General features: G+C 42.4%; 1 protein-coding gene across 1 annotated transcript in view; it reads left to right on the top strand.

The window, feature by feature from the left end:
* Window positions 1–17,721, top strand: part of LOC149461813 (leucine-rich PPR motif-containing protein, mitochondrial-like) — a 115,266-nt gene that overhangs the window by 71,251 nt on the left and 26,294 nt on the right. Inside the window, exons 9-10 of the mRNA XM_089677848.1 lie at window positions 5,266–5,470; window positions 15,899–16,020. Coding sequence (XP_089533974.1) covers window positions 5,266–5,470; window positions 15,899–16,020 — 327 coding nt within the window. The remainder of the gene's footprint in view (window positions 1–5,265; window positions 5,471–15,898; window positions 16,021–17,721) is intronic.

The following is a 17,721-nucleotide window of genomic DNA, read 5'->3' as shown; positions in this document are numbered from 1 at the left end:
TTCAAAAACATTTGATTTCTTCATGGAATGTTCATCAAAGGCTTGTTGTAACAGAGCTGAAGTTGAAGTTGCACTCACACATTTGCCAATTTTCACACAAAATTTGATGTTAATCCACTGCTCCAGATTCCTATCACTCGTTTTCTGCCAACAGCCCAACAAACACACGTTCTTTCTTCTACTCTGCGAAGACCGAGTCACGAATGTGACCCAGGAGGGTGCAAGTTAGAACATGTCGGAACACGCTCGAACGCCCGTCAACACCATAATACTATGATGTGGGCATTCCAGGAATTAAATTGTCACCGCTTGTAGATCATGATAACAGAAATACACTGAGGGTAGCAATTTATCCAATTCCCTCCTATAATATGTATTTTTAAAACCTAAACTCCAGGGACAAAAATGTTGTTTTAAAGATCTTCCTCAATAGCCACAGAGGGTATAAATCTACTTTGTGTGCAGCAAATCTAGATATTACCTTGTACAATTAGCAGTGACATCTATGTTCTGCACAGGGCAGGACTTTGAGAGGGCCCCACAGGTCTACCCACTACAGGCTGCCTACGGGAAGCCACAGGTTAGATACAAGATCAGCCACGCTGCACAAAGACAGAGAACAGCAGTAATCAGTCTTTATGACAGAAAACTCCGCACAAAGTACAGGAGCTGCTTCATGCTTGATTACTGCACAAATTTGGAAGAAATGCACAAATGACATCACGGTTCAAGTGACAACACTAATGGCTCTTGTATTTAGATAATAATTGTTTAGCCTAGAATTCAGCAACTGCAAGATGTTTGCGGGTTTCACTTTCTTTGCAAAAGCTGCCATTTTTATATACTTCCCCACCATTTCAGTGGTATTTAAATCAAGGTTTTGACTAAGCCAGGCCATAACCCTCCGTTTCTTCTTATTGAGCCAATCCTTGCCTAGTTTGCTAGTGTGTTTTTGAATCATTATAATGTTGAAGGATCCATTTTCGGTTCAACTTTAGCAGTTGGACAGATGGCTTCACATTCTCATCAAGCACGCTTTGTTATGATACAGAACTCATAGTTGATTCTGATTGCAAACTGCCCTGGCCCTGAAGTAACAAAGCAACTCCAAACTGTAACATTTCCACTACCATGCTTTACAGTTGGTATGAGGTTTTCCGCCTGAAATTCTGTCTTCAGTTTGCGGCTAACATGAATACCTGTAGCCAAATGGCGGTACCTGTAATTCATCAGTCCAGAACACATTGTTCCAGAAGAACTCTTCTTTGCCTATATGTCCAGTGCAAACTGTATTCTTGCTCTGTATACAAAAATGCAGCTCTATTAATATATCATGAATGGTATTAATGAGACACAGTCCAGTAAAAGGTGCTCGTTGATTCCCGGTGCAAATGATAGAAATACGCACTAACCAGAAGCGTATAGGTAATACTCATGTGAATAAATATCCTGAAGATTCCCCTCTCCTTTCTGGTCTGGTCACGGCTATGCTATCATAGGCTATGCTCTACCTCTGAAGAAGTGTGTGCGCATGCAACGCGTCCGGTGGAGCCCAGGACGCCGTTGACACTATGCCGCTGGTGCCACGTGGAGGCCCGGCGGCCAACTTGGTATTTAAAGGGTCAGTGTGTTCACGCATACTTGGCACCATTGTGTTTTATTATGCACCCATGCTTTTCTAAATAAAGTCAGTTACCTACTACACTATGAGTATTTCCCTGTGTCTCCTGCGAGGAGCTTCTTCAACCTTTACAGCCCCGAGTGATTTCTGTGTCAGCTCCTGAGAGGGGGAACTATATCTTGGTAGAGATTTCTCTGACCTGCAGGACCACATCTTCACCACACGAGGGCGCTTGATCTTCATTCGTTCCAGCTTTTTCCGTGATCAGACCAGAAAGGAGAGGGGAATCTTCAGGATATTTATTCACATGCGTATTACTAACTATACGCTTCTGGTTAGTACGTATTTCTATCATTTGCACCGGGAATCAACGAGCACCTTTTACTGGACTGTGTCTCATTAATACCATTCATGATATATTAATAGCACTGCATTTTTGTATATATTTATATTTCTTGGGACTTTTATGTGTTTTCCTTGAATGTTCAGCTGCTAATTATTGAGAGCGCTCACTATATTTTTACAATTTTCCTATATTCTTGCTCTAGTGTTCTCTTTGGACAGCAAGAGCTTTTTCCTGACACATCTCCCATGAAGGTTAAATTAGTGCAATCTTTTTTTGGACTGTATATAGATGCCTGCACCAACTGATCATCACTGATGCATCAAGCCCAATCATTAGTAGAAAGTAAGAGCTGTCTTTGACAGCTCAATTCACAGTGAGCAGGCAATCAGCACAGAAAGCTCTGCAGCTTATAGGACACGTGTGGCACATGGATGTTAAAGCCCACCCTCTTCGCTGTCACATATATGCATTACCTGGGTGGCAAGAGGTTAATCTCTTCATGATGACACCACACACGTCAATAGAAAAACTAACACCAGGCCTAGATATCTGAGGTTTATTGTTAATGATGGCAATAAAGTTAAGTGGAAGAAAACGGTAAAAAAAAATATAGGTACACCAAATAAATAATGAAAAAAAAAAATTTTAAAAGCCCTCTGCCCCAAAGTATACACCCATACAAATGTAAACTATGGACAGTTTTGGGTATTCTAGTTTGTTGCCTTTTTTTGGCGCACACAATTGGCACATGTATGGCTTGACATGTTTGGTATTGATTTACTCGACTCAACCTCATCATTTTTAAAAAAAAAATTATTTTTTTTAATCAAAAACGTGTAATATATTGTGGTGTTATGCATCAAAATTACCTTTTAGTGTTTTTAGTGTGTTGTTTTTGTTACTGAAAATATGGGTTTGATGAACATTTGTGTTAATATCATTTGCCATAAAAAATTGCAACTGACACTATTTTATTCTACAGGAATCTCTGCTTTTATTTAAAACAATATATAAAGTTTGAAGATATACAGTTGTGTCCAAAATTATTCAACCCCCACTGAAATTGAGTGTTTTGGCCAGTTTGACATTGCTTTTGATCATTCAGTCATCTTGCTTACATTTACATTAAAGAGGCACTTGTAGGTCAGACAAATATAACATAACAGTTATAATGAAATAACCACAAATGTCTTTTCTGTGCTCACAGCATTATCAGTTTTATTCAACCCCCAAGTGACATTCAATCTTAGTACTTAGTACAGCATCCTTTTACAGTTATAACAGCTTTTAAACGTGAAGCATAGCTTGACACAAGTGTCTTGCAGCGATCTACGGGTATCTTCGCCCATTCTTCATGGGCAAAGGCCTCCAGTTCAGTCACATTCTTAGGCTTGCGCACTGCAACTGCTTTCTTTAAGTCCCACCAGAGGTTCTCAATCGGATTTAAGTCTGGTGACTGCGATGGCCACTCCAAAATGTTCCAGCCTTTCCTCTGCAACCATGCTCTAGTGGACTTGGAGGTATGCTTGGGATCATTGTCCTGTTGAAAGGTCCAACGTCTCCCAAGCCTCAGGTGTGTGACGGACTGCATCACGTTTCCATCCAATATCTCCTGGTACTGAAGAGAATTCATGGTACCTTGCACACGCTGAAGCTTCCCTGTACCTGCAGAAGCAAAACAGCCCCAAAGCATGATTGACCCTCCACCATGCTTCACAGTAGGCAAGGTGTTCTTTTCATCATAGGCCTTGTTCTTCCTCCTCCAAACATAGCGTTGATCCATGGGCCCAAACAGTTCTAATTTTGTTTCATCAGTCCACAGAACACTATCCCACAACTTTTGTGGTTTGTCCACATGGCTTTTGGCATACTGCAGTCGACTCTTCTTATTCTTTGGAGACAGCAAGGGGGTACGCCTGGGAGTTCTGGCACGGAGGCCTTCATTACGCAGTGTGCGTCTTATTGTCTGGGCTGAAACTTCTGTACCCACATCTGACAAATCTTTTCTCAGTTCCTCAGCAGTCACACGGGGACTTCTCTCCACTCTACGCTTCAGGTAGCGCACAGCAGTCGAAGTCAGCATCTTCTTTCTGCCACGACCAGGTAGCGTTTCAACAGTGCCCTTTGCCTTGAATTTGCGAATGATGCTTCCTAAGGTGTCTCTTGGTATGTTTAACATCTTTGCAATCTTCTTATAGCCATTGCCCTTCCTGTGAAGAGAAATCACCTCTTCTCTTGTCTTCCTGGACCATTCTCTTGCCTTCACCATGTTTGTAACCACACCAGTAAATGTCTAGAAGGAGCTGAGTATCACAGTCATTTTAAAGCTGCCTAATTGGTGCTTATTATGCTTGATTGCTGCTCGGTGACATCCACAGGTGTTTTCAATACCTGATGGAAAGCACCTGTATGAACCTCTGTTCTTCAGAGTGGTAGTCTTTAAGGGGTTGAATAATTGTGGCAATGAAGAAACCACATAAGAACCATTTACTACTGTATTACATAAACAATTGATGTCATTTTAGTTGCATTTGGGTAGTTACAACGTCCTTGTAGGATTTGATTCTGAATACAATTCCAAATGTACACTATAGTCCCTAAACCCCTTTACAGCATTGGGGGTTGAATAATTTTGGACACAACTGTAACTTCTCTTCTGGCCTAAAATGTGTGCAGAAACTGCTCTGGTAGTGAAAGGGTTAAAGCTACATTTTGTTTTGGCTTTTATGGGCAAAGCAACAGGTTTTAGGAAGATGAGTTGGTACAGTAATAAAGCATGATACAAAGGGAGTATGTAGGGCATAAATACAATATGAACTTGGCTGTTTACAAGAATGGATTCAGATTTTATGCAGCCTGTTCATTCTAACCTTGCCTCAGAGCTTTGTTCAGCAGGAAGCAGTGTTTTTCTGTGTAACAATAAAGGTGAAAAATGATCTTCTGTACCATCAAGGACTCTATATAGTCCCTATTCACTGTTGGCAGTCTGCTTACACGTTTCCACAGAGATCAAAAGATAAAATCTCAACTCAGTATTGTGTATTTTGGCTGTCACAGCCCCTTTACAGGGAAGCTATCCATTCCATATTGCTTTCTCAGCATCTTGCTGACAGTCTGCCAGTTCCATCATTAAACTCTAATCTCAAGCATTCACAACAGTTTTCTGCATGTCGTTAATATGAGAAACAACAGAGCAGATCCTAATCGCGTCTCAGCCTGTCTCTTCTGTTTTGCAAAGCCTTGGATCAGTGATTACTTTAGCAATTTTGTCCTGTGCTTCCTTTTTCCTCTTGAATAGATGCACTAGTCACCCTAGAGAGTTTACTCATGGATGGCAAAATGCCCACCCGCCCCACAGTGTGTAGACTCACCGAAGCTTTCGCCATGAGAGGAGATTTGGCCAGCCTGGAAGAAATGGAAGCGATAACGACCAGGAGCAGCGTACGGTTGAATTATTTGGACACGCAATACATCAACACCAAACTGTTGGCTCACTTCACAAAGTAAGTGAAGACATGATCTGAGTAGATACCAGTGGGCCTCTTGTATAAACAGTGTGGAAATACAGTGTTCCTTATTTTTAAAAGTGTCTCTCCACCTTTGAGTGCATGCGGTTTAAATACATATTTTAGTTTTCGTCATTGTTGGCCTTTTTCTTTGGCATCTCGTCTCTGCACTCCTGCCAGTGAAAAAAAGAAAAAATTGGGCTGTACTGAGTAGACCTTCCACAGATGGTGAAGTTTCCTACAGCTGAAGACAGTAGATGAGATCTGTCTTTGAATGTTAGCCCTGGTTCACACAAAATGTGATGTTGACAGTTCAAAATCGCATGACAAGTCGCACAGCATTTACAGCAATGGAACTGTTCAAATAGTTGTGACTTAAGTCGCAGCCACTTTAAAAAAAGGTTCCTATACTACTTTTCTGTGATTTCATTGCGACTTGCATTGACTTCTCTTGAAGTCGAAAGCTGCAATAAAATCAAACATCCAAATTGCACCGATCTGCAATCTTGAAATCATGCTGAAGTAGCACGATTTTAAAGATAACTGGCTTAGAGTTAGAACCCTGTCAGGTTTTTATTGCTGTGTGTGCCCCTGCTCAGGACATTCACCCTCTGACCATTGTCATCATGGCAGAAAATATAGAGAATTCCAAAATGTGTGAACAAGGTAAATCTTCCAAAGGGACAGTCATTTCCCTTACATCACAGTTCCCCTTGCAATCACTAATCCCCCCCCCCCTCTTAAATCACAGTCCCTCTTGCAATCACTAACCCCCCCTCTTAAATCACAGTCCCTCTTGCAATCACTAACCCCCCCCCCCCCCCTCTTAAATCACAGTCCCTCTTGCAATCACTAACCCCCCCTCCGCAATCACAGTCCCTCTTGCAATCACAGTGCCCCCCTTTATATCATACACATCATACCCCCCCTTCCTGCCTTACATCACAGCCCCTCTGCACAGCTCTAACTTAATCCAGCAGGGCAGAAGCACTCATCAGCCAGGGTGTCCTCTCCTGGGTCTCCCGCCTGGCTGCAGCCGCTCTCATCCTGGAGGCCAGCCTATCAGTGGGTGACGACCCGATTGTTCATTTGAAAAGAATCCCTCCCTGTGCCCAGATCTGTTACACCTCCCACCCACTGCCCCTCTGTGAGGATGACAGCATCTGGGCAGGGGTCCACACTCTGGCTGATAAGTGGCACAACCATAGTCCGGACAGGACTGTCACCCAGTCAGGGTCCAGACTTTAGTCAGCCATTTAATAGTGATGCCTGCTCTAGCGGAGGAAAATTATTTTGCGTAAATTTGTGTAGTGTCTAGACATACACTAAATATTTTTTCATTATATTTGTTGTAGTCCAATTGAACAAGGTGGGCTCTGCAGCATTGGATTTATGTCATATCCTTTTTTTGTATGCAAAATCTAAAACTCTTACACAAAAAAAAACAAAAATAATTTTTAAACTTCTTATACATTATATTGTTTCAAATGTTTTTCTGGTTTATATTATGCTTGATTTAGTAGGTAATTCAGGATATCCATGTTTGCCATGGCTCCTGACAGCTTGTCTAACTACTTCAAAGGCCAGCAATCACTCTCCAAGAACAATAGCTATCCCTTGAACAGAAGTAAATGATGCAGCGCTACCTAAATAATTATAAATATATAAATACTACGTGAAAAAATAAGAAATAAATCAATACACATATAAGTGATAATCATACATAATATGAAGTGAAGATAATACAAATGTGTAAAGTGAACTGATCCATTAGGGATCCAATGTGAGAGAAGTGAATTCTGATCCACTAAGGGATCTCATGTGATAGCAATAATTTATAGTGTACACGCAAGTTATCTACACAAAAAAGAAATAGTGTAAACATGATCTGATCCACTCAGGGATCCAAAGTGATAACCAGAAAGTGACAATTCCAAACAATAATACGTTTGAACTTGATAATAGTCCAAATAGGACTATAAGATGAGCACTGTCCAAATAGGACTAAGGACCGAAGGAACCACACAGATGTCAAGGAAAAACTCCTTAATTATATGAGAACCATCACTCCCCCACAAATTAGGAAGAAAAAAAACAAAACAAACAAAAACACTTCTAAATAAACAAATCAAACATATAAATCATGTGACTTTAAAATAAAATGCTACGTGACAACTTAAACAGAATTTAGATGGTTCATTGTGTAGATAATTTGTTTGTACACTGTAAGTTATTGCTATCACATGAGATCCCTTAGTGGATCGGAATTAACTTCTCTCACATTGGATCCCTAATGGATCATTTCACTTTTATTAACTTCACTTCATATTATATATGATTATCACTTATATGTGTATTGATTTATTTCTAATTTTTTCACGTAGTATTTATATATTTATAATAATTTTAGGTAGCGCTACATCATTTACTTCTGGTTATCTATCTGTCATAAGGCATTTGATTAGATGTTAGCAGCTTCCTCTTATTAGGAGTTTCTCACTTTTTAAGATATTTATTAACATTATTGAGTTAGGAGCGCAGGAGGTTCACACCATTATAATAGCTATCCCTTGACTGTGTGTGCTTTCGGACTTTTCAAGACGCAAAAGTGTGCGCACATGGAACAGTTCACATGCCAAAATGTCCACCTGCAAAATTTTATCAGCAGGGGAACTGTAATAGAGATACTGGGTGCAATAACTAAAAGCAAGTCATATACATGCACACAATCAACATATAGTCATGCAGGTACCTTTTAATCAGCATTTAAACCATTACATATTCTAAGCATGTGAAAGACCATCTGCTAAATGAACACCTGCCCTGGCACATCATAACATTCACCCGGCACTCCAAGAAATAACAGAATCCAACTGCAATATTCTTGCACTGTCAAAACCTCCACTTTTATTATCACATGACACACAGGAGGATATATCTTATAGTCCTCACAATCTGCATAACAACACACACCAATAATAATGTGAGCATTACAGCATGAAATAGACACATCATTTGACAGCGTCACAGCATAGAATGAATACATTATCAAAGCTATGTTAGAAGCTGGGAGGAACAAACCCTATCAGAACCAAACTGCCAAAATCCCAGCGTCAGAGTGTCCTCTGGCCACTATGGGGGGGCTTCTATTGGTCCCGCCCAGACGTCCGCCTTATAAACAAATTTTCTGGAAGCTGTCCAATAGTGGGCAGCGCCACACCCCTACCACAGGAGGAGCTAGCAGAAGGTTCTGCAAGGATAACAGAGTCACGTTCAACCACCAAATTCGTTATCTGAAAAGTCACACTTTTGCTTCCCATCTACCCCAAAACCTCTTCTCATCTCCCCCAGACTTAAGGATTTCTAAGCTACACGAGCAGGGCCCTTCTATTCCTTCTGTACTGAAATGTATTGTAATTGTACTGCCTTCCTTATATTGTAAAGCGCTGCGCAAACTGTTGGCGCTATATAAATCCTGTATAATAATAATGATAATAATTTCTAACGTAGACATCTTTAAACAGGTTCTTCTCTCCTAATGTGAGGTTACACAATGTCATAAACACGTTTTCATTCCATAAACAAGTTTTTAATCTTACTCTCAGCAGAATATCTTGTGACTTTGTTCCTTTGACCTAGAGAAATTACACATCAGTCACCTCTCATGCCCCTGGCATTCGGGCAACAATACTTTATTGTAAAAATTAGCCAAGAAACAAAGGGTCCAAGACCAACACATTTCATAGGCATTACAGGAACGTACATGATGTTGCGTCATATTGATGTGCAAGAAAGCTTTCTTAAATGGGGTGCAAATGCGAGCAAGTTTTTATTCACCACGTGCCAACTTTTTATATCCGACCAATGGGGTACTTCAATCTCTGTCACGCATGTATGGCCTTGGTGGGGGAACTCTCCCCGATGGGGTTCCAGATAGCTAGGACGAACTTTCAGGAGATTAAATCCTGCCCTATGCCATCCAAAACACAAACTGTTTTGAGTGGAGCCACCCTATCAGTACAAGCAGATTATATTAAAACAGGTCAAATCAATCAACTGTACTGTTTTTTTAATGGGTAGTTTTATGTATTTTCCATACTCATAAGATAGTTTAAATAATGAATTCTTGTCAGTGGAGAGCTGGTTAAAGGCCAGGGTGAGTTAAATCATAAGCTACATTTGCTAGGTGCACATTTGAGGCTCTTATCCAAGCCTTTCATGCACGCCTTCATCAGAACTACAAATAGAGCGCCGGAGCGGAGATATGGCCAAATGAAGTTGTCAGGCCGGGTTATGCAGACAGCACATTTCCCGCGTGTGTGTGTATGTGTACACATCATAAACACATTAAATTATTAGCATCGGCCCTTCACGGATAAAACCTAAAGCACCAGAACGTGGTGGGCAAATTATATTTAATATCAGTTTTTGAATCGAGCAGGACAGTTCTAGAGGGGGAAAAGGAGACCCAGGTAAATATTTAATTTTATATTTCCTGAAATACAGTAATAGTTTTTCACATCAATTATTGAATATCAAGCCTTAATGTTCATTCTAGTGCCTTTTAGGTAGCAATGGTCTCTTGCTGGCTTGGATGAAAGTCACTCTTGCTCAGGGAAGAGGCAATAATATCCAGCTTGCTGAAGTACCAAGTTACACCTAAGAGTTGAAGCTAAGTGGATATTAAACTCTAAAACACATGACCTCCTTTTAGAATGTAGTTTAGTTCTTAGATCAAGGCCAACTCTACCTTAAAGTTAACCTGTCATTAAAGAACTATTGAGGCAGCTATAATGGACCTCCTTCTAAAAATGCTAGGTGCTGGATGGTATGCTCACCAACCAACTTAGTACAATTCCGTTACTGGGGCTTTAATGAGCTTTATACACTGCTCAAAAAAATTAAAGGAACACTTTTTAATCAGAGTATAGCATCAAGTCAATTAAACTCCTGGGATATTGGTCTGGTCAGTTCAGTAGCAGAGGGGGTTGTTAATCCGTTTCTGCTGCTTTGGTGGTAATGAAGTTAACAACAGATGCACTAGATGGGCAACAATGAGATAACCCACAAAACAGGAATGGATTTATGGGTGGAGGCCACTGACATTTTTTCCCCTACTCCTCTTTTCTGTTTTTCGCTAGTTTTGCATTTGGCTAGGGTCAGTGTCACTACTGGTAGCATGAGGCGATACCTGGACCCTACAGAAGTTACACAGGCAGTCCAACTCCTCCAGGTTGGCACATCAATACGTGCCATTGCCAGAAGGTTTGCTGTGTCTCCCAGCACAGTCTCAAGAGCATGAAGGAGATTCCAGGAGATACGCAGTTACTCTAGGAGAGCTGGACAGGGCTGTAGAAGGTCCTTAAGCCATCAGCAGGACCAGTATCTGCTCCTTTGTGCAAGGAGGAACAGGATGAGCACTGCCAGAGCCCTGCAAAATGACCTCCAGCAGGCCACTGGTGTGTATTTCTCTGACCAAACCGACTTCATGAGGGTGGCCTGAGGTCCTGACACCCTCTAGTGGGCCCTGTGCTCACTACCCGGCACCATAGAGCTCAATTAGCATTTGCCATGGAGGATGAAGGAATTGATACCATTGAATGGCCCCCACGCTCGCCTGACCTAAATCCAATAGAACACCTCTGGAATATCTTGCTTTGGTCCATCCAACGCCTCCAGGTTGCACCTCACTGTCCAGGAGCTCAGTGATGCTCTGGTACAGATCTGGGAGGAAACACTGCAGGACACCATCCGTCCTCTCATTAGGCGCATGCCCCGACATTGTCAGGTATGCATACAAGCACGTGGGGGCCATACAATCTACTGAGGACCATTTTGAGTTGCTGCAATGAAATTTCAGTAAAATGGACTAGCCTGCTGCATCATTTTTTCACTTGATTTTCGGGGTGTCTTTGAATGCAGTCCCCTGTAGGTCGATCATTTTCATTTCCGTCAAACGATGGGGCATCCTTACATTCCTAACCCATTACCCAGTCTATATCAGTATAGATATCCAGCGTGAGATATTTCCCCATTGAGATCTGATGTGTTTTCAAAGTGTTCCTTTAATATTTTTGAGCAGTGTAGTATATGTGAGCCCTCGCCTTGTAAAACAACCCATTCAGTTTAAAATAGAAATGAAAGGTAAAACATTTGTGTATACAAATAAAAAAACATAAACAAAATTTTTCCCTTTTTATATGTCATCACATACCCTCCGTTCTCAGCTGAATAAGAAATCCAGAGAGCTGAGGGAGGGAGAAACATTAGTACACTTGTATTCCTAGTGAATGGCTGTTCAGAGGGGCATTTCACCAGAAGTCTGATCATTGGAGTAGAGCAGGATGAGTTCTCAGCACAGGTAGAAAACTGACTATGCTGTGCTCTTATGCCTGGTGTGGTCAGTTTTTAATAGGAAAGCAAAGGGACTGGCAAGAACACCTAAGAATTTCACAACGGAAGCAAGACAAAGAGAACCGGATACCTTTCAATGCAGGTACATATCAGGAATATGAAATGTTGGTTTGACATATTCTTTAAATGCATTGCACTGATGCAGAGGAAGTGGGTCAGTCAAGAAAGGAGAAAAAGTTTGTCAGTATTGAAAATGGCATTCTTCTTTTATTTCATAACTTTTTTCTAACACCTAGATGCCCACAATATGTAAATTACCATCAGGGGTGTTCCTACCATGCGGCCGGTTGAGTCTGTGGCACTTATGGAAAGGGTAGCTTTGAGGCTGGTATGTCCACATGGACACTTCTGTCTCAGTGCTGTTTAATAAAGCTGGGTATACACCAGTAGATTTTCAAACGCAAACTTTAGTTTTAAGAACGTTCATGCAAGTTGAAATTGATCTTCATTTCCAACCATAGTGACTAAAAAAATTTGAAGGCGCAGGATGGAGTTTTGTTTTTTCTCTAATGAATGTTTTTCTGACAGTGTATATGGTTTTTGTTCTGGAAATTACATTTATTGCAAACTTGAATGTTAAAAGCAAACAAAATTTCAAATTACATTTGTCAAGCTGTCATATATACAGAGAATTTTCACACACATTTTAATTTAAAAATCTTCTCGTCTATACCAGGCTTTAAGGCTGAGCCTGTAAAATTGCAGGTTCGGCGTTACTGAGTCTCCTGCCCAACAGTTGCATTGGTCACACAGGTGCAGGGGGGATGTAGGCGCCAGAAGGCCCAATTCAGGTGGCATCTGTCCCCTGCACGTTTCTAAGTAACATTTTTTTTTTAGTGTTCCTCTGCAAACAAAACAAGGATGTACCTGTCACTGTGCCCCAGACAGAGAGTGGCAGAATAGTGAATGAAGCCAGCAGGCCCCAGCTGTCATCGGACAGTTAAACCGGAGCTCCACCTAAAAGGGGAAGTTCTGCTTTAAGCCTTTGTCCCCCACTCCCCATTAAGGATTGGCACCTTTAGGGAGCCGGAGGGAGGGTACCCGAATTTGACAGGTACCCGCTCCCACTTTCACTGCAATCGCCTAGTCTTCTGGGACACTTGACAGGTCCCAGAAGACTACGGATCTATTCACAAAGCACAGCACTTCTTGCGCATGTGCAATGGGCACCCGCCAATGCCGGCACCACGGAGAGAAGGCAGCCGGTGAAACCAGCAGTGGTGAGGACACCACTGGACCGAGGGACAGGTAAGTGGCTGTATTTCAAAAGTCAGCAGCTACAGTTTTTGTAGCTGCTGACTTTTTTTTTTTTCTTTTCAGGTGGAACTCTGCTTTAAGAGTTTAAAAAATACAGCATTTTGAGGGTTAAAGTGGGCCGTGAGGAGTCTACATATCACTTCCCCACTGCCTGTCAAAACTTTAAAATGTAATCCAGTGCAGATAAGAGAGCTTTTCAGGGAGGTGGCAGTATAGCCGCACATGTGAACAAGCCCTAATACAGTGTTTTTCTTTAGACCCATCACACTCCCTGTCCTAGAGGGCTCAGTACAATTGTTACCCTAGAACAGGAAGGTATGTTAGAGGTAGGATTACCAGCTTAAAATAAAAGAAAAAAAGAGTGGAGGAAAAAAAAGAAAACCAATGCAGCTGTCACATCTAAGGACCAGTAAATTGCAATGCCATCAATTGTTTTCACAGGTTTAGATGTGCTGCTTTAAAGAAGAACTTCACCTCAAAACAGAAGTTCCGCTTATCCTCCCCCTTCCTCTCTCCTTTATTGTAAATTTTGCAAAAACTTACCGGAAGTTCAATCCCCACCTCCCTGCCTGCAACCTCCTGGGTCACGTGACAGGTTCCAGGGGGCTGTGTGGGACCATTCAGATAGCACAGTGGGGGACCGGCACTGAAGTTACAGGAAGTCAAAGCTGGCATCCCACAGTCAACACATCAGTGCCAGGGACCTGAAGACCAAGTCCCTGGTTGGGGTGAAGACAGTGTTGGATCCCTAGGCTTGTATTTGTTTTTTTATTAGTCAGCAGCTACAGTCTTTTAAACTTTTTTTTTTTTTTTTAAACCTGACTGAAGCTGCTCTTTAACATTTACAGGTCTTGTCCCTTCCCTAGCTTGTAACTGGACAGTGAAATGAGAAGCAGCAGACTGATGAGCTCATCTGTCACTCTGCTCATGCCTCTTAGTATGTTCGTTGTTAGTACGTGAACACTGTAACACAACTGACTGGCTCCTTGTGCTGCTCTTCTCCATGAGCTCTGCTGTAGAGTGGATTGCAAGAGGCAGATTAAAATCCAGATTTTGGTACTTAGACTACTTGTATTAAAAAAGTACATTTAATGACACACACACACACACACATACGTACACGTACACACACACACACGTACACGTACACACACGTACTAAGCAGCCTAGTAGAAATCAGTTTGGCCCCACAACACTGTAAGGCAGGGGTCCTCAAACTTTTTAAACTTGGCCAGTTCACTGTCCCTCAGACCATTGGAGGGCCGGACTATAGTTTTAACAAAAAAACTATGAACAAATGCGGACACAGTACAGGAGATGACCAGAGACTGCGGACACAGTACAGGAGATGACCAGAGACTGCGGACATACAACGGCGGCGGGAATACTGGGCCGGCCGCTCCATAAGATGCACAGACATTTCCCCCCAAGTGTGTCTTATGGAGCGAATAGTGCCCCATCATTGGTGTCAGTGGGAGGAATAGTGCCCCATCATTGGTGTCAGTGGGAAGAATCGTGCCCCATCATTGGTGTCAGTGGGAAGAATCGTGCCCCATCATTGGTGTCAGTGGGAAGAAACGTGCCCCATCATTGGTGTCAGTGGGAGGAATAGTGCCCCATCATTGGTGTCAGTGGGGGGAGGAATAGTGCCCCATCATTAGTGTCAGTGGGGGGAGGAATAGTGCCCCATCATTAGTGTCAGTGGGGGGAGGAATAGTGCCACATCGTTGGTGTCAGGTTGGGGGGGTTGGGGGAGAATAGTGCCCCGTCATTGGTGTCAGTGGGGGAAGGGGATAGTGTCCCATCATTGGTGTCAATGGGAGGAATAGTGTCCCGTCAATGGGAGGAATAGTGTCCCATCACTGGTATCAGTGGGAGGAATAGTGTCCCATCATTGGTGACAGTGGGAGGCATAGTGCCCCATCATTGGTGACAGTGGGAGGAATAGTGCCCCATTGGTGTCAGTAGGGGGGTGGAATAGTGCCCCATCGTTGGTGTCAGTGGGGGGGGAGGAATAGTGCCCCATCGTTGGTGTTGGGGGGGAGGGGAATAGTGCCTCATCGTTGGTGTCAGTGGGGGGGAGGAATAGTGCCCCATCATTGGTGTCAGTGGGAGGAATAATGCCACATCATTAGTATCAGTGACACCAATGATGGGGCACTATTCCTCCCACTGACACTTAACTTGCTGACCCCTGTTCCAGCATGGTGCTGCTGCAGCCAGCATACCTGGTTGCAGCAGCACCATCTGCACTGCACACTTACCTGTCAGCTGTCCTCACTCCGGCCTCTCCCTCTCTCGATGTTCCCGGTGCCGCTCGGCTCCGCCTCCTCGCAGGTGATTGGCCGCCTGTGTGCCTTTCCTGAGCTATAGTGCTGGCGCCCAATCACCGGTGAGGAGGCAGAGCTGAGCGGCAGCACGAACATCGAGTGAGGGAGAGGCCAGAGTGAATGAAGGAGCAGTGCTTCCTGGACTGGATTGTCGTGGGACTGGGACACGGAGCCAGGTAAGATACAGCAGCCCCCTGCCCGCCCCTGCACTTAGTGTCCCTTCCTCGCAGCACATACGCCCCTGCCGGCGGGCCGGATAAAGGTTCTCAGCGGGCCGCAGTTTGAGGACCCCTGCTGTAAGGCAACAGTGCTAGCCAGTAATCGATCTGTAGAATATAGATGTACAGTATGTGCCAGTCTTATGTCACTGTACGTCAGTGTAGTTTTATGAATTGTTTGTTATATACCATTTTTCTTTCTTTAGTAAAAACTTTGATGAAGCCACTTCAATGATAGAATCATTATGTATAGAAAACCCACAGCTTCCCCTCTATTACCTGCTCATAAGGCTAATGCAGAACAACATGTCCGAAGCAATAGAAAAAGGTGAGTTTTTGTGGTATCTTGCCTAAATTGTTAATAAATTAAAGGTTTTTTGTATTATTTTTGCTAGTAAAACAGGCCAGAATTTTTAAACTGTTGGTGAGCTACAAGTTTGCACATTAATACTGGACATCTTGAATCTGGTGATTGGCTGGGGAACATAAAATTAAAGGGGTAATCCACCCAAAAGAGACTATTAAATGGTATAGTCTGTTGGCAAAGCAACTGGTGGACCTCAACTGTAACCTCCACTCATTGCTGTTCCCTGGGTTTGGTTGTCTTGCTTATCCTAAATTCTTCCATATCTTTATGTTGCATTCTCCATTAATGTAAAATAAAATAAAACCCAACAGGGGAGCAATGAGATCTTTCTTCACCTTGGCTGTGGCAGATGTTCAGGCCAGGGAGCACAGAACTTACACCTTCAACTCCTCAGGATATTTATGTAACTCTCCAACATTTACTAGAAAAAAAAATAAAAAATAATATATATAGTTGTGTTCAAAATAATAGCAGTGTGTTGAAAAAAGTGAATAAAGCTCAAAATCCTTCTAATAGCTTTTATTTCCAACACACAAATGCATTGGGAACACTACACATTCTATTCCAAATCAAAACATGAAGAAAAATATATCAAATTTGTGTTGTTCCTCTAAACAAATTGAAGAAAAGTGAATATTAGACTGTTCAAAAAAATCGCAGTGTTTGTATTCTTCTTTACAAACTCAAACATTCACTATATAAACTTAAAAATGTTTGAAGATTTTGCTTTCCTTTGAATCACTTAATGAATATTTGGTTGTAGTCGCACTGTTTGTGAGAACTGCTGTACATCTGTGTTGCATGGAGTCAACCAACTTCTGGCCCCTGTGATCAGGTATTCCAGCCCAGGATGATTGGACTACATTCCACAGTTCTTCTCTATTTCTTGGTTTTGCCTCAGAAACTGCATTTTTGATGTCACCCCACAAGTTTTCTGTTGGATTAAGATCCGGGGATTGGGCTGGCCACTCCATAATGTCAATCTTGTTGGTCTGGAACCAAGATGTTGCACGTTTACTGGTGTGTTTGGGGTCGTTGTCTTGTTGGAACACCCATTTCAAGGGCATTTCCTCTTCAGCATAAGGCAGCATGACCTCTTCAAGTATTCTGATGTATTCAAACTGATCCATGATCCCTGGTATGCGATAAATAGGCCCAACACCGTAGTATGAGAAACATCCCCATATCATGATGCTTGCACCACCATGCTTCACTGTCTTCACAGTGTACTGTGGCTTGAATTCAGTGTTTGGTGTCGTCTGACAAACTGTCTCTGGCCACTAGACCCAAAAAGAACAATCTTACTTTCATCAGTCCACAAAATGTTGCGCCATTTCTCTTTAGGCCAGTCAATGTGCTCTTTGGCAAATTGTAACCTCTTCAGCACACGTCTTTTTTTCAACAGCGGGACTTTGCGGGGGCTTCTTGCAGATAGCTTGGCTTCACATAGGCGTCTTCTAATTGTAACAGTCCTCACAGGTAACTTTACACCTTCTTTCATCTTCCTGGAGCTGATTGTTGGCTGAGTCCTTGCCATTTTGGCTATTCTTTTATCCATTCGAATGGTAGTTTTTCGCTTTCTTCCACGTCTTTCAGGTTTTGGTTGCCATTTTAAAGCATTTGCGATCATTTTATCTGAGCAGCCTATCATTTTCTACACTT

Source organism: Staurois parvus, unplaced genomic scaffold (assembly GCF_062004578.1).
Source record: "Staurois parvus isolate SC_StPar_1 unplaced genomic scaffold, SC_StPar_1.0 ptg000192l, whole genome shotgun sequence".
Taxonomy (NCBI): Eukaryota; Metazoa; Chordata; class Amphibia; order Anura; family Ranidae; genus Staurois; species Staurois parvus.
Note: the sequence above shows the minus strand (reverse complement) of the source record. Positions and strands in the feature narration are given on the sequence as shown.